Source organism: Haemaphysalis longicornis, unplaced genomic scaffold, assembly GCF_048455015.1.
Source record: "Haemaphysalis longicornis isolate Haplotype H1 unplaced genomic scaffold, Haemaphysalis longicornis Haplotype H1 scaffold_2, whole genome shotgun sequence".
Classification (NCBI taxonomy): Eukaryota; Metazoa; Arthropoda; class Arachnida; order Ixodida; family Ixodidae; genus Haemaphysalis; species Haemaphysalis longicornis.
The window spans coordinates 161305995-161331150 of NW_027526295.1; the positions used below are offsets into that span (position 1 = coordinate 161305995).

Consider the following 25156-nt stretch of genomic DNA (forward strand, 5'->3'; position numbering starts at 1 on the left):
ACTCTTCTGGACTACGACGTTGAAGGGTGAGAGAAAGTGCCTTGTACCTTGAGCTTACAATGAGCGTTTTTGAAACCTTCAGAAAGCGCAACACTGAAAAAACGCGAGACGAAGAAAGGGAACACAGGACGAGCTGTACGCACAAGTAAAGTTTAATCAGAAAAAAACGAAGTAAATATACCCTCCCAGTCATCACACCACGCATTCGTCTCCTATAATCAGATGGGAACAACCCAAAAACCACAAACAGCAATAAAATCCACAAAAACAAAACCTAACACCTACATCATCAACTGCCACAGGGTGTACACCTTTCTTCGTCCCGCGATTTTTCAGTGTGTTGCACTTTCTGAAGGTTCCAAAATGCAATTTCACCAACTAGCCAAACTCGCCATTCTGCTACAATGAGCGGTCGGGAAAGCCGTACGTAGCTGAGTTCCGTTAGAGCGTGACTTGAGTGCGGCACAGCACTCGTTCGACCCAGCCTGGCGCCAATACGTTCGGCGGCCGGTGGGGAACACCGCAAGGGCCTTTTTTCCAAGCAGAGTTCCGCCAATACATTCCCTCCGCTGCCAACCCCGAACGACTCAAGCTTTTTCGGCGCTGTTGATTTCGCGGCGCCCGTTCGTCCTGCAACGCTTTTGTACCGTCGCTTCCAGACTGAAGCGGTATTCACTTGGTGGGTCATATTGGCGGCGCGTTTACGCTTGCAGAGAGATGACGTTCTTAGCACACCTACTCCGAAGCTAGGGAAATATGGCTTATTGGTCACCGACATTGCTGTGCATGCATGGAGTAGCACTCTACGATGAACACGTTAGCACTGCCTTTAAGCGCGCTTTAAAGCATTCATTTTGCGCGGTGGCCAACGTCGGTAGACGTGCTTACAAAGAGAAGTGGCAGAAACGGGCGGTAATTACCTGGTGCTGTAGCCGGGCCTCGGTCATTCCCTTCACTTGAAACAAGGCGAAGAAGGGATAATCGAAGCACATAGTACTTTGCGTAGTTGATGAGAGCTTGAATGCTGCCCATCATATAATGGCGCTGTCACACGGGGGGTAAAATGACATTCAGAGGGAATGACATTAGCCGTTCTCGCTATTAGCAACCTTCAGCAGTCTCGGATGTTTCGAATGAAACAGGCCCACGTGTGCGAAACGCCTACGGCTGTCCAAATCGTTCTAGAGACACTGCGGTGGTTCATGCGGATAACATTTCTCCGCTTAATTTCCTGCATCGTTTCGGTTTGGTCAACCGCACGCTGTTTGAAAAATCGTTTACTTGAGCATGAAAACTGGAACAGTAACCAATCTCGCTATACGTTCCCGCTACTGCGGGTGCTCGCCCAGATTCCAAGACACGCGGACTGTTGCAAGAACGTACAAACGGCAAAGCCACCGTGAAATTCACGAAGCGTACCTCATTCACCAGGCTGGAAATAATTGCGCTAGCATGGCGTTTGTAGGTTCACTAAGTAAGACAATTCTTTAACTGGATATGAAAGCTATGAAAGCATAGCTTTGCATACCTGCGAGTATCCTTGCCTCACCACCTCCCTTTCCCCTCGTTGTATCATTGTCACGTGCTTGATTGTTGTTTCGCATCTAGTTTTTACGGCGTGTTCACATGTATAGTCCCTTAATCTTTGTATTGCGTACGTATACTTTCGCATTCATTGAAATACACAAAAAGCATTTCAAGGATTAAAGTGCCACTAAAAGGGTGAGGTGGAAAAACAAAACTTTGATGCACTTAAAGACCTAGCAGGTAATACCAACGCCCACACAAACTGCTGGTTATAGAGAGTTCAAATTTTAGGAGCACATTGCAATCATGCTGTCGATATTGATAATGGCGGGATTTTTAAAAATTACGGTCCTGAGAGGTGAAAAGATCTAAATATAAAATGTATTTTTTGCCAGTTCACAGTATCGCAAAGCTGTTTAGATAACTAACTCGTTTTCGCTGGTATAGGCAACCAATTCGACTCGCTGAAAACTGCTTTACGGTGTTTTGCTTAAACAGCGTCCTAATAAGACAAATGTTTTCTTATGGCAAGTTTCCATTTTCAGAGATTTATTTAAAAGTTCTCAGCCACTCACATGTTAATTACTGTGGAGGGGTCCATTCCACCTGGTGGCACCACGCGGCGGTGTCTTCAACCACATGGCTCCTGTTGGAGCCATTATTATTTGTTGCAGTCAAATATCTGTTTTCTCCCCTTCCACACGTCATGCTCCGTCCCTTCTGGTCTGGCAACTCGCATGTTAAATATGCTTAAAGTTTCTTCACATCAATTTTCCGTGGTATATGGCCACCTTGGAATTCCTGGGTACTGCCGCAAGTATATCTATAAGGAGAAGTGCCCGACCAACCGACCGACTGACCGACTATCAATGCCCAGGCGAAATTGTTTGAAATTCGAGAGTACATTTGTATCCCACCATAGGGGCTCTCTAAGTCTGGATTTTTGGAAGTTCCTCCCCTAATAGAGGAAAAAAGGGTAATTGTGTTTTCGAAAATTCCTGATTTTGCCGCTTGAATGACGTATCGAACGGGGTTTGCTGCTATAACCAACCCCTGACAAGCCAATCGGGATGCGGGAGTAAATTTTATCTTTGAGCAGCTTCTGCCATATATGTTTGGCCCTCCAATATATGGAAATGGGTTTTGCCTGTCAAATGATACCCATACCAGTGCCGAAAAATATATTTAAGGATTGCTCTCTGAGTCTCCGGTAAAGGAATCAGAAGGATATTTTCATATGCGAGAAACAAAAACGAGAGGAAGAAAAAAAAAAGCAAAATTGCTAGTCCAGGAGGCTTGAAATATAGCGAGTGAAATTCTATCATGTAAGAGCTAAATATGGCTGGCTTTTAAAAATTGTACCCCCGGGAGAGCAAAACATCAGGAATAGATTTTTTCAAGAATTTACCTTATCGCATGCCCGATGAGATACTAATCGCCGTGTTTCTTGCAGATAGAGATAACCGGTACAAACGAGTAAAAAGAACGTAACGAGATTTCTCTGAATGAACCTACAGTACGACTAATTTGTATTTGTGGCAACGCACGGGATTTTACGGATTTCTCAACAAGGCTTAAGCTCGTTGATATATCTCGTTTGCGTTCGCTTACAAATGCTACCCCTACAAACACCCGAAATCCTATTCAACGATTTTGTTCTAACACGTAAAATAGGGAATGGCTCCATACTAATAGACGCATTTTAGGGTGTGAAAGTAGCTCCCACGTGATATCAGCACCCGGCTCAAATTGGTAGACCTACAGACTTGCAACTTTGTCGTTACGTATCTATTACGGAGTAGGGGCTCAATTAAGCTTCATTTTTTGTTGACCATGAGTGAGTGAAAACAATTGGCCACGTATCTGCTGCTTCTACGAAATGAAACACCCGTGTATGCGCGTTCCATTTAATTTCGTTTGTGTCTTCTGCTGCCCCTGCCACAGAACTGGTGTTCTTCTTTCCATCCTCACTCTCTTGCGCTCTCCTCTTCCCCTCTTGCAACTCCTATAAGGAATGCGATGCAGTTTTATTGAATTCACTCCAATTTTCCCGCGTTGGCACTGCTCGCGCGGCGTGGGCCGGTACATCGCGCGAGCGCGCGTTACTTCTTTTTATCCCGCTGATTTTTTTCCCGTTGGCTATGTATGTATGCATTTATTGTTCATTGAAAAAAGAATATCCACCAACAGGCGAAAATTGCGTCGCCTAGGGGGCGGACACCGGAACGCCTGCTGGCGTAGGGGGGGATAGGGAGGAAAGAATACATATGAATAGGAGGATAAGGGAGAAGGTTGACATTATAATGTATATAACACACTGGGCAAGTTGACAAGGATAAAGATAAAACACAAAAGAAAAAAAAAGGAGTTGAACATTGAGAAAATTGGCATTATAGAGAAACACTACAGATATACACAACACGTGAAACTACAGAGGGCAATGTTTAAGACACATGTAAAAGGTGACAGGCACACACACGCACACACAAGTAGAGAAGCTTCTTCAGCAGCAGCACTCCACTACAATCTGAGAACAGGAGACGCATACACACTCCCTCCTCTCAGATGTCGTAGTTGTCTCATCCTTGAGGTGCCCGCAGAGAACGAGTTCGTCTTCATTATTCACGTCAGCAGCATCCACCTGCAGCTCCACCAGCAAGGCGAACGCGAAAACGAAAAGAAGTGGGGAACGTGACTACAGCTTTCCACTTATTGCCTCTAACAACTATCTGCGAATGCTCTGTATAGCTCACCGCCCCGCCCAAAACTTGCCACTGGTTCCCGCCCCACGCGGAAACGCCTAAAATTCGGCTACAAGTACGCGTGGGTAAAACAGCCGTTTCAAAAAAGGCGTGTATATTCATACATGCGGGCGCGAGCGCCTCGCGTGGTATTTTTGATATTTTGCTGGATTTCTTCACCAGTCAGAAAAAAATGAGTACGGAATGAGGAGGAGGAGGAGGAGGAGGGAAAACTTTATTTGGTCCTGCAAATAGTGATAAATGAACCACTAAGCGGGCCGCTCCCACGTCGGGACCGAAAGGCCAAGCCTCACAGCCACGTCGTGAGCTTGCTGGACAGCCCAGAATTGATCGTCCAGGTTCGGACTGCGAAGTGCAGCCTCCCACCTGGACGCGTCCTTGATAGCCGGATCTTCAATTCGCTCGCAAGACCAGAGCATGTGTTCCAGTGTGGCTAAATCACCACAGTCCATGCAATAAGGCTCCGTATACGTCTCAGGATAAAACATGTGGAGCCTCCGCGGGCAAGGATAAGTGCCAGTCTGCAGTAAGCGTAGGCTGCTGAAAATACCGCAGTCAGATTTCCCTCGCGGGTGCCTACACGTGCTTCATTGACACTTTAATGATAGGGCAGTACTTCTGGAGTTATGTAATTAATTAAAATTGCCTAATTAAATCTCATTAGCGAAGAAAATACTGGCCGCTAGTCCACTGCACTGGAAACATTATGAGCTGGGTTTTCTTCTAGTGACGCCATTGCTGTTTTATCAATTTTGGTGCATGATAGTTGGGACACCGTCTGTATATTGCACTTCGGAAATGATAAGGTTACCTAAGCTGCCCCACTTAGTTCCTACTTGATCTGTACACAGATTCCTTCACATTTACAAAAAAAGTAACCATATTTTGCATCCTCTTTAAACGCCATGACGTGGCTCATTCCTTAAATATTTTTGTCAAAATTGGTGCACTGGATCAAACGTTGGTCCTTGTCCCGCGTCGCCACAGAAACTGGCGAAGACCCGACTAAAGTACCTGCATCCGGATAACGAAGCTGCTACTTAAAACACCAGCTACGACACTTGGTAGAATTTAGCCTAATTTTTTATTATTATTATTATTGTGTGGTTTAAGGCACCGACGCAACGCAGGCGGTGAGGCGCGCCGTAGTGGAGGGCTCCGGATTAATTTTGACCCCCTGGGGATCTTTAACGTGCGCCGAAATCTCGTACACACGGGCGTTTTTGCTTTTCGCCCCCATCAGAAAAGAAGCCACCACGGCCGGGAATCGAACCCGCGACCTCGTGCTCCGCAGCGCAATGCCTTAGCCACTGAGCCACCGCGGCAGGTAGCCTAATATTGCAGCCGGGGCGGGTAGCGGAGAATCGCTGAGAGGCTCACACTAAAATTGTGTCGACGTCGTCGTCCTAAGGCGACACCAAACCGGAGTCAGCGAACACGAGCCTCGAAGCGAAAAAGACACCCTGTAGCATCTCTGTCCATCCAGCCCTCACTTGCGTGGCAGTTGCTTTCGTATACTGTTGCAGCTTTGCACAGACCCCACTGAAGCGGCTGCTTGCTACTTCGGCGTTTTCTTCGCGGTTTCCGCCGAGCCTTACCGTTTTTTTTTCTTGGCTTCTACGCTGCGACTGCAACAGCTCCGAGACTCGTATACTTGCACTTTGCTAGAGCTGCGGCGGCCTACCCCACCATCGGGCCCCCAGTCGTCTGACAGTTGTCTTGTTTACTGTGTTACAGGTCGGTATGCGTTTTGCTTGCTCTTTGACCGTTCATGACGATTGGGCTAATGCCGCCAACTGCGATTACTTGGTTTTAATTCGACTGACGAATCAGACCTTCTATGACGTAGAAAAAATGCTGTGATAGTTGACAGCAGTGTATTTGTTATTTGTTGGTCGCGCGAAAACTGGTACCATGCGGGAAACACTTCAGCCATGTCAGCTAGGTCGCTGAGAAGGAAGAAGGCGAATGGAAGCCAGCACAGTTTGAAACAAAAAACACGTGTGGTCTCCACAGAGCGCAGCAGTGCGCGTCCTGATGCTAAGGCTCACTCAGCCGAGAAAAAAAAAATTGATCGTCGCCCACGTGCGGTTTGTTCTTTTCAAAGAGAGGTACGTGACAGCCGAGGCCTCGTCTGTAACGAAAGCTGCCTTTCCATATCGTACGAGCAAGCAGCTTTGTAAATGAGGGTCCGCTTTTTAGCGGCGAAGCTCCTTAAGTCATGGGTCTGTCCATCCCTTGTGTCTCGTGGTACGTGACCGCCGCATGCTTTCGGAGATGTCGCAAAGTGGGCCGCGTTGCACGCGCAACAACCGGCTGCAACCGGCAGCGCAAACTCGGCACCGGGAGCGCGAGCTTGTCTGTGTTCGCCAACGGAGGGGCGAGCGCACGTGCACTGCGAGGGGGAGATCACGCAAGAGATCACGCCACGAACGCAGGCAGTCGTTCTCGGAGATCGAACGAGACGCAAGGACCTTTGCTCGTTTCCTCTCGTCTTGTTCGGGCACAAGTTCGCCCTAAATAAAAGTTCTTTCTTTACCGTTGTGTCCCATCCTACGTGACAAATTGTGGTGGAGGTGCGGGGTAGTCCTCGATGGCGCGGGGTCTTTCACCAGGTCTGGGCCTGGGAGCATTGACTCCGAAAATAAAAGTTGATTTGTACAATATACGCACACAGTCTTACGTCTTTCTTAATGATGTAATGGGTGAACTTTCACGGGAGAGTTACGGTTACCGATGATCTCCCCCTCTCGAGCTTCGCCCCACTTATCATCATTCATTCCGTGGATATGGCGTGATTTTTTTGCTTGCAATGCCAGAGGTTGCTACTCCGGAAGTCATTATGACTGACTGACTGACTGCAACGGCTTACTTGCACGAATGCTTTGCTCTGTGGACAGCCAATGCACTCGCCATTTGTACAAGTGCGGCACGCACACACACAGCTGGCTGGCGCCGCATCTTTTCAAAGTGCTGAGAGTTGTGCCGTGCCTCCGCCAGACGGCGCCACGGGTCCCGCGACCGAGAGAAGACGCAGTGAAACATCCCCCTCGCGAGGGGCACGATCAAATGCAGAGCATTTCCGAGGGCGCACGACGTTAAGTAGTTTGCGTAACGTTAATGTTGTTGCATTTGTGGCAACTGCTGACGAGAGAGCGGTCGTCAGCAGTAATTTGAATGAGTCAACGATATAAGGCGCGTTTGTAGCGTCCCATTCTGTGTCGGCTTTGTGGCGCAGTGGGTAGAGCACCATGTACATTGCGTTCCGCCCGCAGGGTCGAGGGATCGAAACCGGGCGCCGGATAGTATCTTTTTTATATAGTAGGGACAACGGTGGTGCGGACTACGGACGTCAACGCGGGTGACATCGTGAGTTACTGAAATGCTCTGCATTTAAAAGCCTTGCAAATAAGGTGGCAGTCGTACGGGAATAATATTGAAAAGTGACGCCTGTATTTGAGAAAATTGATTCTCTCCTCGAATGGAAGGTGACAATGGCAGAAATTAAAGGGGCCCTGAAACGCGTTTTGTGCCCACTAAATGAAGTAGCGCAATCGTTAGATTGGGTCGTCAACGTCAGCTGTGCCAAGTATTACTCTTTTACGTGCAGCGGAAAGCTCACACTTTTGTTACAAGGTTTGTCGCCCTTTTCTCACCCTTTCCTGCGTGTTTTTGGACGCCGCCATGTTCACATGTCTACGTCATCGATTCCCAGATGTTCGTCATGTGGTAGAAATCCTGCTATTGGGCGGATTTTTCATGCACTTCCGGCAGAGAGATGTGTCGTCTGCTCAGCGTCGGCTCGCCGACTGATCTGCCAGCGGAGTGCCGGAGTGCTTGGACATTTTACGACAAACGAAACAAGGGTAAACAAACGCTTCACCGTTTGTATTGAATGCCGGCCATAACACGACATCGATATTATCTTACGTGAGTACGTACCATAAAGAAAGCGTCGAAGCCCCGTGGCACTTCTTTCGTGCAATCGCAGAGAACGCCCTGAGCCGAATGCCCGGGTTTGACGCATACATTTTATTCAACTTCAAAACAATCCAGATATGCGTTTCGAACGAACACAACGTCACAACATGCGTTGCAAGTCTGAACCGCGATTGTCAGACGATCGGTTGTTTCCTCCTGCCCGTCGTAAATTCGGCACTCATCTCGCGCCCGGTTTGCGGGGACGAACAGCAATTCACTTAACTCTGGCGCGCAAGTCGAGAAGGATTTTAGCCAGGCACACTGCACATACCCCATGCGAGGTTGAGTCGTACGTCGCTCGAGAAAGATCACCCAGACCATGGGAAGCACTATCCACCCGCAGAAGTACAAAGTCGCATTTCATCGCGAAACGAATGCGTTCCCTATAGCACAGGAGGCGATGCACACACACACACACACACACACACAGCTTCGGTCGCTGCCTTGGCTTAGCTGCAAGCTTCGTTCGGACATTCAGCGATGTTACGACGATACAGAGCTGCATGAGGGCGAAGTGCTAACCACTTGATGTATTTAAAAAAATCACGCCATATCCACAGAATGAATGATAAGTGGGGCGAAGCTCGAGAGGGGGAGATCATCGGTAACCGTAACTCTCCCGTGAAAGTTCACCCATTACATCATTAAGAAAGACGTAAGACTGTGTGCGTATATTGTACAAATCAACTTTTATTTTCGGAGTCAATGCTCCCAGGCCCAGACCTGGTGAAAGACCCCGCGCCATCGAGGACTACCCCGCACCTCCACCACAATTTGTCACGTAGGATGGGACACAACGGTAAAGAAAGAACTTTTATTTAGGGCGAACTTGTGCCCGAACAAGACGAGAGGAAACGAGCAAAGGTCCTTGCGTCTCGTTCGATCTCCGAGAACGACTGCCTGCGTTCGTGGCGTGATCTCTTGCGTGATCTCCCCCTCGCAGTGCACGTGCGCTCGCGCCTCCGTTGGCGAACACAGTCAAGCTCGCGCTCCCGAGTTTGCGCTGCCGGTTGCATCCGGTTGTTGCGCGTGCAACGCGGCCCACTTTGCGACATCTCAAGGGATGGACAGACCCATGACTTAAGGAGCTTCGCCCCTAAAAACACAGGGGCAAAGAACTTGGTTCATCGGAAGCAAACAATCTTTCCTGCATCTCGCGCTACTTGCCGCCATGTTGCAGCCGCACGTACGCACGCTATTTTGCTGCTAATAGAAAGTTTTAGTGCAGCGTATGTGGCCTTTGCATACGCTAAACGCGAAATTTTAGTCTTCCTTCTTCATATTTCCCGGCAGTAGACCGAGTTCAGGTAGGAGGCCTTGCTGTCGGCGTCAATGACACTTTTTCTGGCGACGTCATTTCCGTGACGGATATGATGTCAGGGGGATCTTGGTGTACCCCGGCATAAAACACTTGGTGTTACAAACGCCTCATTTGGCATGCCGACATGGAGTGGGACAGGGTGGCTAGAGCACCGCACGAAGGTCAGTTGAGAAGTGGGAAGCAGTGTCCGGTGTATGTAAACGAGTACTGCACGTCACGGAAGAGTGTCGGTCTGTAAAAGCCGACAATTGCGTTCCTGGGCGTTCTTAAGGCTGACAGGAGCGGGGGAACACACGCGGGGCGAGACACTAGTGTGTGACAAAGTCGTGATAGCTGAGTAGGCTATGTCGAGCCGATCTGGAACCGTGTGAGGGGACAAGGCTGGGGCCCGCTCAAATATTGAGTTCTAGAGCAATAGCGTGGGCCGCCTTGTTACCCCCCACACCGGTGCGGGCTGGGGTCCAGATAAGTTCGATTGGGTTGGTGGGTGAAGCTTCGGAGGGAATTGAGAGGGCCTGCGGGGTTGTTAGTCACTTGGCGAAATTTTTAATGCCCGTCTTCGAATCAGAGATTAAGATTAGGGGGGGGGGGGGGGGTCGGGCCGTTGTGTAAGTCGCCGTCTCTTCCGCCGTCGTAGGGCCGGTGGTACGGACGGAGAGGGAGGTGACAGGGGGGAAGGGGGAGGGCGCGGCATTTGGTCCGCCGACTACTGCCACCGCGTATGCGTCGTGGTGTCGATATCTCGCCACGTCGGCATGCGGTGGCTCTGGCCTGGACAGCACCCATGCCCTTTGCTCCCTGGGACCCCTGCGATGAATGGGGTGCATGTTGCGCGATATGGGGCGGACTATGACAGTCATGCGTAACCAGGGGAATGAGGATTCTCTTATTCGTAATTGAAGGTGCACGCAGATCCAGGCGTTCTAGTAAGTGCTTTCCGGTGGAGGTGTGCGAGAGCCCCCGGATTTGGCTAATACCATGGGCTTCCACAAATTTCTCCGCCGTATTATGGACCCCCCAGACGTTGGAGTCGAGCAGTGGATGCGTGAATGGGAACTTGTAGAACGGACTTATAAGCTTTTCTAATGATACAATCAATTTATTTGAGCTCGATTTTCGTAACATGAAGGTAATACAGGGAGTAGGTGATGCGGCTTATCACTGAAGCTTGTAGGAGCGGCAGTCTCTCTTTATCCTTAAGTTCTTTGTGACTTAAAGAGAAACTATTGGGCTAATTCCCGGAATTTCGTTTCATTTCATTTTATTTCCTTAAAGACCCCTTGCGGGGTATTACATAAGGGGTGGGTACATTAAAAAAACTGAGCCGGAAACAATCGCTTGTCCTACGGTGAAAGGTAATCCGTGATACTGCTCGTGAAGGTGGAAGTACAAGTAATGGCAGGAATGTCGCCTGAAAGCCCATTCCAGGCAGCTGATGTGCGAGGAAAAAATGATGTAGAAAAAGTAACGGTACGTGCACGTGAACGGGCGTCTTGAAGGGGATGACCAGTGCGTTGAGAGGTATGTGCTGGGGGAACAAAATAAGGTGGCATGCGCATCGAACTGTGAAAAAACTTTTGGAATAAAGAAAGACTGGAGATACGGCGGTGAAACGAAAGGAGGGGTAGTTGAATTTCTGCCTTCAGTTGAAGAAACGCTGACGTCATGGGTGTACGAACTATGGATAAACCTAGCGGCACATTTTTGAAGAGACTCAAGGGCGTCATGAAGATAGGCTTGTTGCGAGCTCCACATTGGGGGAGCATATTCCAGTTTAGTTCTTGCAAGGCTTTTGTAAGCTAATAATTTTAAATTTCTAGGTGCGTTACGTAGATGACGTTGCAAGAGTCCCGGAGTTTTATTGGCCGATGATATGACGTTTGTGATATGCAAACCCCATGAAAGATCGTTGCAGAATGTGACTCCCAGATATTTAGATAAAGTAACTGTTTCAACTGGAACGTTACTGATAGCATAAGGAAAAACAAGTGGAGAGCGGCGGCGGGTGAAGGATAAGGCTTTGCATTTGTATGGGTTAAGTTCCATTAGCAATTCTTCGCTCCATTATTTTACATTGTTAAGATCACTTTGTAGAGCTAATTGATCAGAAGCCTTAGAAACAGTGTGGCAAATTACACAATCATCAGCAAACATTCGGATTTTACAGGATACGTGAGTTTGGAGATCGTTAATAAATATGAGAAACAAAAGGGGACCCTGAACTGACCCCTGCGGGACACCGGATGTTACCAGAAGGGAAGTAGAGGTAGCCTTGTTAATAAAGACAGCTTGAGTGCGGTTACTTAAAATTCACGGATCCACTTTAGGACATCCGGGTATAGGTTTAACCGGGAAAGTTTGTACATAAAGTGTTTATGGGGTACTTTATCGAACGCTTTCGCGAAGTCCGGAAATATGGCGTCAGTCTGCGCGTTAGAATCCAAGTTAATATGCAAATCGTGCGAAAACATAGCTAGGTGAGCCTCGCACGAGAAACCTTTGCAAAACCCGTGCTGCGCGGAATTGAAAAAGTTATTTGAATCTAGGAAGTTTATGATCCGGGTGTAGATGACATATTCGATGATTTTGCATAGGATGCTGGTTAATGATATGGGTCGATAATTCAAGGGTGACTTTCTTATACCTGATTTGAATATTGGGGTGATATTTTCATGTTTCCAGTCAACATGAAGCTGCCCCGTGAAAAGAGACTGCCAGTAAATTAGGCACAAAATGGTTGCACATATCTGTTGAGTGTTCTTTAGAAATTTCGAATTTATGTTGCGTGTACCTGATGATGAAGGTAATTTAAGTTTGTCAATGATTGCGGAAATTCTGGTTCTAGAAAAAGGATTGGTGGCATGACAGTGCTGACTACAGTAGGCTGTGGCGGGGGTGGAGCGTCAGTTTCTTTGCTAAAAACAGATGTTAAAGCTCTGTTAAACATATCGGCACATTCAGATTCAGTGGCCATGTCACCTGCTTCATCGGTAAGAGTAACAGTGCACGAGTGGTTGGGATTTATGACCTCCCAAAATTTCCTAGGGTTACTAGTAAGCAATTTCGCTAAGCCGGTTTCAAAAAAAAAAAAAAAAAAAGAATGCTTAGCGTTGGGTAAGCTTTTAGCTGTTAGGTAAGCTTTTTCACCAGCATAATATTTTAACCGTGCATTTAATTATTCTGCTGCTTGGCGGAGAGAAAAAGACGTTTTTTCCTATTTTCTAATCATTTGAGCGTTTTGGGAACTGGCATGGAAACTGAGCTTAGGGATGAATTTTTCGACCAGTATATCACATCCTTAAATATCTCCCACTTATCATGCTCTGAGCGAAAATGAAAATTTGCTTTGAATATTGGAAGAAAATGGTTTAATTCGTTATTTATAGCAGCGTAATTACCTTTATCATATAGTCGTATGGTCTTTTTGGCGTTTCGTTGTTTTGGAGGAATGATTAAAATGTCTGCTTGAATTACTTTGTGGTCGCTTATTTCTGGCCAATAGGAAACAGATGTTACGCTTTCAGAAACGCAGGTTAGTATTAGGTCTAATATGCTTTCACAGCCTTGGGTTACGATGGTTGGCTTGGTGACAACTTGAGCTAGGTTGAAATTTAGACAAACATTAACAAATTCACTCACCTCACTGTGTAGTCCTCGTTAACAGTGAGATTAGGCCAGTCAATATTCGAGAAATTAAAATCGCCAAAAAAGATAATATGGTCATCAGGGTACTTTGTTGAAAGTTTATTTAGCACAGAATTAAGCTTGCCGGAGAAATCAGGATTCCTATGTGGAGGCCGGAGCATACGCCAATTAAAACTGATTGTGGTACAGCTTGATATTTTATCCATATCATCTCCAAGTCGGAAGAAAGATTCACCAAAGTTGCTGGTAGGTCCTCGCTAACAGCAAAGAGCACCCCTCCTCCAATCCTGCCGTCCCGTTCCTTACGGAAGATCTGAAAATTTGGCAAGTCAGCCAGAACTTCCTGATCATTTACGTCGCTATTAAGCCATGTTTCCGTTAAAAAAAGCATGTTGCTACTGGATGATGAAACCAGATTAGAGACGACTTCACGTTTTGAAATGAAACTGCGAATGTTGGTGAAGATTACGGAAAGAGACACCCTAATTTTAGGCGATGGCTGGGGATTGCTTGATGATAATGGACGACGCAGTGCTTGCTAGGTTACTTCCTTCACTGTCTGTGAGGATTTATCAAAGAAGTAATGTTTAGAACCGATGAACAAAGTCTTGAAGCTCAACTTAAATGCTGCAGATTTTGATTTGGCGAAAGTCACAAAATGTCTTCGGGCATTTCGTACGGCAGGCGAAAAATCCTCACCAACGCTGTCGTTAGTGTCTTTGAATTTGTTCCCTTCCAACAAGATCGATTGTTTGACCCTAAACGAGCTGAATTTTACAATTACAGCGCGTACGCGGTCATGGTGCCCAAGGTGGTGTGCGCGTTCTACATGGGAAGGATGTATTTCTTATTCAAGGTTTTCAGTAATACAACGCATGACTGTTGCCTCTGAATCGGCAAAGGATTCTTTGAGATTGGGATCAGGAATACCATAAAATATCAGGCTATTTCGGCGTGAAGGGTTTTTGCTATCGTCTGCACGGGATTGAACGTTGTGGTAATGCTGGGTGATTTAAGCGGTTAAAGTTTTCGTGTCATCTAGTTCTCTGCGCATGCCTGAAAGCCGACAGTAATGCGTTTCCAGGTTAGTCAGACGCTTGCGCATATCGTTTATTGCTGCGTCTGTTGATCGCAGATGATATTTAACAGTTTGAAGTACGGAAATTAATTTGGTTTGTGCTGCAGACAGGTTTTTTAGCTCGGTGAGCGCAGTATCTATGGTATGTAGAAGCCCCGGGTTAGTTTCAATATCCCCTCCCAAAAGCAGTAACGACCACAGCACTTGAATACATTCGACAATAATAACAACACAGCGCTGCGGGCTCGGCAGCTGTACTAGAAAATAATTATTTGATTTTTCCCAAAAGATAACCTGCGTGTTACCAACCTGCACAGTGAAGATGAACGGATTAGTAGCCTGTGCTTTCGCACAGATACCGAGCCCACAGAGCGGCGAAGACGGGTGGCACTTTCTTATAGTCGGTGACGTTGAAGTTTGCTTTGACGGGATGGCCAGGCTGGATCGTAGATCGAGACATCTGGCGGCGGTGCGGTGAAGTGCAGATCGCTTCAGGGATGGCGCCAGTTGTGGGAGCCATTCACAGAGTTGTTGGGGGCGGGATACGGCGTTTGTCCGGCGCAAGCAGGCAGGAAAGCCGCCAGGAGCTAGCTGGCGAGAACAGTGAGTACCTTCATAGTGAAGATGAACGGATTAGTGGCCTGTGCTTTCGCGCAGCACCGATAGCTTTGGTTTACATGCGTTGTAATTAGCTATACAATTGAGTGTTTGCTCTGTTGTGATGTGTGAGGAGACCAAGAATTTTTATGCTTTCAAGCGTTTGGATGGTGCTGGTCCAAATCTGAATTTTTATGTCCGGGGGGCTTCCGATCGACGCTTCGCGCGTAGACGAAGGAGCCGAGATTTTTCTGTTGAATAGGTTAGACCTGCTGGACGACCGCCCTCGACAACCACCTGTGCACCAGCTTATAGGGTTTTTTCTATGAGGGCATCGCTACCGCTTGTTTCCCAGAGAGTATAGTCGTCCTCGTAAAGGCTGAAGGGAAGGTGAGAGATTCTTTCTAGCCTCTTGGGGATTGTGAGAAGGGTGAGATTAAACAGCAGCGGACACTGTACGGCGCCCTGTGGAGTGCCAACTGAGGGAAGTTCAACGTCTGGTGTGACGTGTCTAGCCTTTATAGTTGCAGTGGGAGACGTGAGGGAGTCACTGAGGTAATTCTGAGAGCGGTCTCGAGGGGATGCTGTTGCCAGCCCTTGCAAGATTGGCGTGTTTGATATCCGGTCAGATGCCTTTGTGAGGTCTATGGCAAGTATAGCTGTCACGTCCGGCTTTGAAGGAAAGGTAATTACTTCCCTGGATAGTTGAAGAAGAATATCTTGTGTGGGCAATCCTATCTAAGGCCAATCATGGAGTGGAGAGGAGAATTAGTAGAGGTGAGATGATTCGTGAGGCGAAAATGGATGATGTGCTCTGGGACTTTTCTCACACCTGATATGAGCGAGATAGTTTTAAGATGGTGAAGGCACGTGCCTGAGCTACCTGGTCCTCAGTGTGTTCTTTATTAAGGCGAAAGCCTGATTGCATCTCAGTGGGAGGTTGACCTCGAATGATCCCGGCGTTTACGCGAATGATGCGGAAACGCAATTGATTCAAGGAACCCAGGAAGTGAACAAAAGCTTGCCAGCCGTGTGTAGATGCTTATGATTACGGAAGTTTGTTAATGAGTGTTCAGCAATTGATAGTAATGAGTAGTAAAGTGAGAATAATATGAATGAAGATGAATTAGGATGCATTAAGGTGGAGTAAAAGAAAAAAAGACTTGAATTGATTATAAATTCAAAGTTATGCTTAGTAAGGTGCGATTAAGGGGGATAGAGATGGATTAAGGCAGAAATTCGGGTTGATTAAGAATAGTGATGATCAGTTCAGGGGGATTGACATAAATTAGGATGGATTAAATTGAATTAGGGTGGCACTCAGGTAGATTAAAACTGATTGTGGTACATTAATGTGGACTAAAATTGTCTAATGTGGATTAAGGTTGATTAAAATGGAAGTATGAAAGGGTGTATTAAAGCGAAGTATTAAAGCGATTAAAGGGTGGTAAAACAGAGTGGCTGCCGTGTGGGCGTGTATATAAATGGTATCCGCCGCAATACCGCTCCAGGCTTCCTGTTCTAAGCACGAAAAAATGCTACAGTGCCCCTATAATTTTGTTACGTCATCCTCAGGAGTGGCCCCAGCACTGGGCGACTATGGAAAGAGGAGACGAGGTTCGGTGGAGGACGTGGCCGGTGGCGGCCCTGCTTCTGCTGGCGGCCACGGCAGGGACATCGTCGTCGGGGCAGCGGTTTCCTTGGTTGATGTGCCCTTCTCGGCATCAGATGGGGCCCTCGTGCGAGTGCATGGCCAAGAGCAAAGCGCTCGACCTGTACTGCGAGCGGGTGCAGAGCACCGACAGGCTGAGGGCCTCGCTGGCCGCCGTTGCCCAAGTGAAACCCCCCGTGGTCTACCTTAGGATCAACCAAGTCAGGCGAGTACTGTAGAATGGCCGGTCATTAAAGGCGCCATACAATTTTTATAAAACGAGTAATAAGGTTCGGAGTTAACGCAAGGTTGAAGCTCTTTTCTCGGAGATTCGAAGTGCGGCATGTTGGGGATGAACAATGGCGTAAGCTTGGGCTATCATACTTTGATATCAGGCCCCTTGTATTGCCAATAGATAGATAGATGTAACTTTACTAGGGAAAGGGCTGGCTCAGAGGCCTATAAGAATGGTAGGGCGGAAGAGGAGGGGGTAAAATTAAGTCCGGCTCAGAATGTCAGCCTCGCGTGCGAAGTCCCAGAGTGAACGCAGGACTCGGGCTGCGTGCGTGTGCTGCGGTGGCGAGATCCAGTACTCGTACGTCGGAACTTGGTGGCGATGGCGCGCGCGAATAGCCTCAAGTCCGGGACACTCCCATACAAGATGCTGCATAGCGGGGCGGACCCCCAGGTCGCATGTTCGACAGGTGACGTTCGAATGGGAGGGCTCAGTATCTTCAGGTTGCTGGCGTCCATGACGAGGGATGTAGGCTCGCCATTTAGCAATGACATCATCGGTGAGTGCCGCTCCAGCTCGAGCCTTATGGATAAAAACCTTGGCAGCCCGCGGCAGTCCGCTCGGCAATGGATGGGGGTCAAGAGGTACCGATGCGAGGAGCACTTGCCGTCCGCGTTGCTTCAGGACGTCACGCTGGTCGTCGGGGTCCTGGAGTGGACGGGCGGTAGTGAACCCGTGTTCTAGCGACGGCGAGCGGGAGTTGAGAAGCGCGCTCGCCAAAGCGTGAGCAGTCTCATTTCCGAAGTCGCCCGCGTGTCCGGGAACCCAGGTCACATGTACGTCCACATTGTTTTGTACGGAAAGTGCACGGCAACTGCTCTTAATTTGATGAGTTAGGCGCCGTGCCGTGGAATCTGCTGTAGTTTTTTGATGGCCTGAAGGGAATCTGTGTAAATGGTGAGGCGCTTCCCTGGGTGAAAGGCGCCTTGAGGCTCTTGTTGCGATAAAAAGTCCAGGGCCATGTGAATAGCGCGCAACTCCAGTTCACAAGACGTGGGGCACTCCTGATCATTGTACTGGAGCACCAGGCCACGGCGCACGTCACATTGAGGGTGGTAGAAAACAATGCCTGCGCGGTGGGTGGTAGAATCCCAGGAGGCGTCTGTGAAAATGGCCCCAGGATCGGCATCGGCATGGGCAGCCTGAGCGGATCGCTGGAAAGCGTGGGACGCTTTGGTAATCTTTCGGGTAGTAGGATTGAGCAGGCACACATTTTCATCCTCCCATGATGGAATCTTTGGAGGAATGTTTGGCAAGTCGATATGGTGCACGGGGGAGTCCAGCAATAGTAAACGTTGACCAGAAAGAGTCCATGTGCGGCGCCTTGAGTGATTACGCCTCCGCTCTTCGATAGTCGCAGCTATTGCAGGAAGACGAGAGAAACGATGGATCTCTTCTACTCGCGCGTGCCAAGGAAGGCCCGTAATAACACGCATGGATGCTCGGTGCAACGCCTCTAGTTGTTTGGTTTGAGCCTGAGTGAGGTCAAAACACGAGGCTCCGTAGCAGGCGCGGGAAGTTAGAAGGTATTGCCAATAAACATTTCTTTCTAGCAGTACACTAGTGCCAATTCATGAAGCCCACACTTAAGGGGAAGGACGCATTGCGCTAAGGGAAATCAATCAATAAAAGACCCTATGGTCTTCCTACTTCGGTATCAGACTGATTTTGGGGCGCCCAAAGAAAATTGTCTCCTAAGGGATGTACGTGCGCGTAGTAGTGAAGCCTAATTTAAACGAGCTTGGTGTATAGTAGAGCAGCTGAAATTAATGCGACAATTTCTACCTGGGAGTTAATTTGCTTTTAGATGCAAAGCATCTCTTGCTCTCGGCTCCGTCGTCCGTGTGTCCGCACCTCTCCCCCTCTCCCCACCAGATGTGCGATAGCGCGCGCGCTTCTCCTCCTCTCCCTCTCTCCACGTCAGCTGTGCTATAGCGCGAGCGCCTCTCCCCCTCTCCACGCCAGCTGTTCGATAGCGCGCGCGCTACTCATCACCGCAGCTGAGCGTTAAGCGCGCATGCGCGTCTCCTCTCTCATCTCCTCCTCTCCACTCCATCTGCTCTATATAATAAACCCGGTCCGCGCGCCGCTCCCTCAGTTGCTGCTTCGGTTGAGTCACGCTGCGCCGTGCGGAGTTCCGTCATTTTCCATTATTTGGATACCCAAACTCGTGAACGTTTCGGAACCTCCGAGATGCTTCGCATCAACTCAGGGTTCCCTCGCGGGAAGGTGGTGTCATTTTTTTGTGTCTTTCGTGATGAATTAATTACGAATACACTATGCAAAGTTGGAAGTAGTACTTTATTGCTGAGAAGACATTAGTAGGGGCAAAAAAAGATGTCTGCTTTCAAGCAATGATAGCACAGAAGGGCTTTTTGTTAAGGTGAAAGGTTATTAGGCCTACGTGGCGAAAAAACCGGCGTTAGTAGCAACGGATGGCTCCCAAATTTTTCTTGCGGGCGTGAACCACAATCTTCGAACAAAAAATTCATTTGATGCGATGAAATAAAAGACAATGAACAAAAAACGAGAGCGATCCCCTCGTGGACCCTTGAATGAGCGAGACTCGTAATTTAATAGCGGACCAGGGGAAGCCGCCAGTCTGCTTTATGCACATGGAAGCTGTTGGTGTTACTCGCACCGTGCGTCGCGATAGAAACTGCTTCGACATACTGTGTTCCGCAAGTTTCTGCGTCTGCTGAGCCGGGTACACCATGCACGCACCCCAACAAAACCAAAGTGCCAACGGCGTACAGTGCCAACGGAAGTCATAATACTTTTGCGTTCAAATTACCTCAGCAGTCTCAGGCCCCGAAGAATTCTTTTATAGACCTCTTTACGACTCTGTGCATCCCCATAAAGCGCTATACACCCAGCGCTGTTTGTTTAATTATCCGTTTTGCATTCAATAGTAGTTCAATAGTGGTGTGTTTCATTTTATTAATATCATTTTCGTACGCAGTAAAAGTGTGACACGCCAAGCGTTTCTGACAGACAGTCGGGTTTCGTCATTTTTAATCATCACCATCAGCCTATCCAGGTCCACTGCAGGACGAAGGCCTGTCGCATTGACCTCCAACCACTCCTGTCCTGCGCTGCTGGAGTACAGCTTACCCCCGAATTCCCTTATTTCATCCCTCCACCGGATTATTGGCCTTCCCCTTCTTCTAGACCCATATCTTGCTATCCACTGTTACCCTAATTGTCTGCCGGTTTTCGGTTCGTCTCACTACATGGCCAGCCCAATGCCATTTCTTTTTCTTTATTTGAACTATCATATCTTCTGCTCCAGTTTCTTCTCTTATCCAGGTAGCTCGTTATCTGTCCCTGAGTCCTATTCCTAACATTATTCGTTCGCCCGTTGAGCCGACCTAAGTTTGCATTCTGGTTGTTTAGTAAAGTGCGAAGTTTCCGCTCCATGTCTCATTACCGACAGTATGCACGGATTGTAGATGTTGCTTTTCAGTGACGGTGGTAGCTTACTTTCGATGATTGGGGGTGCTCTCCTGGTACTTTCCCCAACCCATACCTATTGTGCGGCGGATTTCTCTCATGGTTGGGGTCAGCAACAAACATCTGTGTTAGGTAGTGTGGGAACCCGGCAATAGTGGCGGCGGACAATCCCACGGGATGGACATGTGCCGGGTGAGGACGAAGGTGTGGCTCGAGATGAGCGAGGTTAGAACATGGCGGACTCGGCTGGGCGAGGTGTGCGCATCCGGATCGGCTGAGTAGTGGACCTTGGCGGACCGGGACTCCCAGTAAAGGTGTGATTGAGGGGGCTCAGAGTCTTTCTGGGGGACCGCAGCCGGGTGCAAGAACCCCGGTACCACAGTAACTATATCCTTTTTTTCTAGCGCGTCGTTTCCTAAGCTAAGAGCTAAGAGGTCGTTTTTGGTACGCTTATTCATCGTTATTTTATACTTATTCATGTTTATTTTTAGCCCCATTGCCGTGGTTTCTGATTGTAGTTCCTCAAGCATTGTTTTCATGTGTTCTGTAGTCTCACCCAGCAAGACTATATCGTCCGCAAATCTGAAATGGTTCATGTATTTCGTGTTTATCCTTAATCCATTGTTTCCCCAGTCTAGCTTTCTCAATAGCCACTCCAGACACGCTGTGAATAGTTTTGGCGAGATGGTATCTCCCTGTCTTACTCCCTTTTCGATCGTAAATTTAGCGCTTTGCATGTGGAGTGTTATCCGGCCCGTGTATTCATTATATGTGTCTTCTAGAAGTCTTATGCAGGTTTCCTCTATTGTCTAGCCTTTTAGTACTTCTTGAACGGCTGCGTTGAGTACAGAACCAAGCGCTTTCCCAAAATCTATAAATCTTATGTAAAGGGGTTTTGTGTACTCTGCGGATTTTTAATCACTTGATTGACGACATGGACGCGATCCAGTGTTGAGGGCCCTTTCCTAAACCCAGCCTGCTCGGTAGGTTGTTGGGAATCCAGGCTGTCACCTGTGCGGCTAAATATAACTTTGGTAAACAGCTTGTAAACGACTGAGAGTCGGCTGATGAGTCTGTAATTCTTGAGCTCTTTGTGATCTCTCTTCTGATGAATCAAAATAAGGGTAGTGTTTTTTCAGGCCATGGGAACTTTTTTTAGTCTTCAGGAATTCCGAAAAAAGTAAAGCAAGCTTTCCCAGTACAATATCTCTTCCCTCCTTCAAAGGATCCACGGTTATGCCATCGTCAGCTGCAGCTTTTCCTAGTTTCATGCCTTTGAGAGCCTTTCCAACTTCCTCTTTCGTTACTAGTGGGACATCGCAAGTTGAGCTTGTAGTTTCAGTAGTTTCCCATTGTGTAACATCGCTGGAACAGAGCATGGTGTAGAGTCGTTCTGCTACCTTTATTATCTCGTACAAGTTGGGCGTAATGCTACACTGCTCTTCTCTGAGTGCGTGCACCTTGCCTTTGCCGATGGCTAGTTTTCTCTGAGTTGCTTTCAAGCTTCCCCCTATTTGCAGCGTTTCCTCAATCACTGCCATGTTATCGCACGAATGTAGTTTGTTTTACTTATGTTAAATAGTTTTAGAAAGCTCGGCCAATTAAATCCGATCCGCCGTACTTGACACTTTCATGTTCTTACGTTTCGCAATTACTTGCTTCGTTTTCTTAGTTTTCCAGTTTGTTCCCTACATGTTGTTTCTACATGTCACAGCGTATAGGCCAATCACGTTAACTAACGTCGATTATAAAATATTAATGAAAATTCTAGCAGGGAGGTTACAGATGGTGATAACAGATATAGTGGGGGAGCACCAAACATGTGGTATAAAAGGAAGATCTATAACAAGTAATATACACGCAGCCAGAAGCATCCTAGAATGTTGTGACAGTATGGACTTAATTGTAGCCATGCTCCAAATAGACCTCGAAAAGGCCTTTGATAAAGTCTCTCATGAAATGCTTTTTAGCATCTTGGGACAAGTAAACTTGGGAAGAATAATAGTGGGGGGTGTACAAATGGCTTATAAAGGGTGTTCGACAAGTTTGGTTATTAACAAGTCGGTGTGTCGTCCAATCAAGGTCACACGTTCGGTTCGCCAAGGGTGCCCGCTTTCGCCTTTACTTTTTTGTTTATACATTGAGGCCCTCTGCGCAAGCGTAAATAACAACAGTATTCAAGGCTTTCGGTTGCAGGCATGTGAGGTCCGTGTACTTGCCTATGCGGACGACATTGCTTTTTTGTGCCGTGATAGAGAAAGTATCAGTAGCGCCATTAAAATACTTAATTCCTTTTGTGAATATACTGGAAGTTCCGTAAATTGGAAAAAGTGTCTGGGGTTCTGGCACGGGTGCTGGGACTGGACACCCAGTGTGTTTGAAGGTGTCAGCTGGCAAGTTACGCCTGCGAAGTATCTAGGTGTCCCGCTGGAAAATTACCGCGACAGCGAGCCGTACTGGCGAAGCCAGACAGCGGCGTTGCGAGAGAAAGCGGAAAAGTGGGAGGGAAAGGGTAAAACGTTGTCTGTGTTTGCACGGGCGACGGTGTATAATGTGTTCCTGTTCGCTAAACTGTGGTACGTTTTGCAAGTTATTCATTGTTCGCGTGCAAATGTACAAAGGTTACATCGTGTATGTGCTGTTTTTATCTGGGGCTCGACCTGGGAACGGACGAGTAGAACTAATCTTTCCAGACGTGTGCGTGATGGTGGTTTGTCACTATCGCATCTTTTTCTGCGACAAGTAGTTAATAGATTTTATTTTTTGCGTGAGGTGAAGGACCCCCTACTTCGCACTGTAATTCAGGTTAGGTTAGGTAGATTTCTGCCTCAGTTTGTTATTACGTCATCTTTGTGTTATACCGGAGGACTTCACGGATATCTAAAGGAAGTCGTACAGGCAACACAATTTGTATGTTCGCGTTTTTCCATGGAGTATTTGACTTCAGTGTCGAAGAAGAAGTTGTACAAAGATCTCGTTGAAATCTGCTTTCCTGTGCCAATATACAGATCTATGTTTCGAAGTGGACCAGGACAAAATGTTTTGAAACGTGTAAAAGCAATGGTTGTTCCGCCGGGTGTTAAAACGTTTTTCTTTAAGCTTCATGTTGGTGTGCTCCCGGTTAAAACGTGGATGCTTGAGAAGGGTTTGTTCGTGCCCTGGGGAGCAGACTGCTGGCTATGCAAGAAGCCGGAAACTGTTGAACATGTATTTTTGGACTGTTGGGATGCGGTGTTTTTGTGGGATGTACTTCAGAGAACTTTGAAAAAGGAACTCCCCTTGGATCCTCATGGTATACGGTTTCTGGCAGTTGAGAACGATAATGGAGTGCCTTACGACCTATTGATGTTGCTGGTCCTCCACGGAATATGGAGGTCTCGATTGGCAGCTCGTTACTCGGACGTTGATGGACGGCCCGCGAGGCAGTATTTCTGTGAAAGCGTTCATCGCATTGTAGAAATGTGGAAGGGTCAACCTTGTACACCCGAGTGGCTGCAGGAAGTAGAGAAAGTGTTGTCTATGCCCCGTTTCTAGACATAACACGCTGGCTTAGGCAAAGCTAGCGTTGGTTATCTGTAGCACGTTTTTGTGATGTCTGAAACCGGTAATAAAGAAAAAAAAAAAAGTTTCGGTGGCTTGGAGGTTAAGTACTCGCCTACTGATTGGAAGAGCGGTGGTTCGAAACCCGCTCAGTGACCTTTTTGTTTTTTTTTTAACCGTGTTTTAATTGAAGGTTTTCTGCCTTAGGTTATATTTTGACATTGTTGTTGCTCTTGTTGCTCTCGTCTGGCTGTGTCCCTTTTTTTTCTGTCGCAATATATTTCTACCGCAAGCTCTGCCCCAAAAAACAGTACACCGCTTCAGCATTTAGTTGCAAGGATAAGCCATTTTACAACGACCCTGAAGGAAAACACAGACTAGGACAATCGGAAGCCACTTTTTAGGTTGTTTTTGTTTTCATTGCTTCGTTTTCTATTCGGCTTTTTGTGTTCTTTTTATTTTTTGTGGTCTGTATATTCTTCTCCCTCCCACTTTTTTTTCGTAATGGGAGGGACGAGGCACTTCGAACAGCCTCGTTCAATATGTATCCTTCTTACGCCACTGTTTCATACAAACGTACCAGTTGGTAATATTAATTCTGCGAATTTATCAGACCTTACTAGCACGAAATAACGTATACAGTGCTGCAGAATTTCCACAAACCATCGGCATTGTTTCTTACCATCTCTAGCCAAGCCAAAAAACTTAACCTTTCGAGTATAATTAAGGCTTACATGTTCGACTTTATGTTTACTTGAGGAAGCACAATCTTCAGAAAAAGAATGTAAGGCAATAAATAGTTATCCTTCCTCCCAGTGTCCTAGAGGCAACACAAAAGACATAAGTCAGTCTTTTGACTTCATTTTGCCTTCAGTACATACATAAGCAACAGCATTACGGCACACAGAAGAATTAAGACAGCAAATTCAAGTTCTATCTTACAGCCTTTGTCCTAGAGGCAACACAGGGGAAACAGGCCAAAGTCTTTTGACTTCATTTTGCCTTGAGTGCACACATGGGCAATAGCATTGCGGAACTCAGAAAGAGAAGAAAGCAAGTCATTTTTAAAGTTTTATACCTCTCATCCGAAATAAAATCTTGGTATAGAAATTTAAACTTTGTCTTTACCATAGTACATATAAAGGTAAAACATCATGGCTGTTTATCCGGCAGTCTATAAAAAGTACACAGCCTGCTTATGTCCTAGAGGTAACACAAAGGAAAAGTCAAAAGAAAGGCCACACAGTCAACATGCAGGAGACACAAAGTAAACAGAAAGGAAAAGTTCATTTTCATAAGGGGTGCT

At 47.2% G+C, this 25156-nt stretch overlaps 1 protein-coding gene across 1 annotated transcript in view; it reads left to right on the forward strand.

Moving 5' to 3' along the window:
* Positions 1–14813: 14813 nt before the first annotated feature.
* Positions 14814–25156, forward strand: part of LOC144169406 (uncharacterized) — a 29973-nt gene continuing 19630 nt past the window's right edge. Inside the window, exons 1-2 of the mRNA XM_077698528.1 lie at positions 14814–14917; positions 16487–16788. Coding sequence (XP_077554654.1) covers positions 16511–16788 — 278 coding nt within the window. The 5' untranslated portion in view covers positions 14814–14917; positions 16487–16510. The remainder of the gene's footprint in view (positions 14918–16486; positions 16789–25156) is intronic.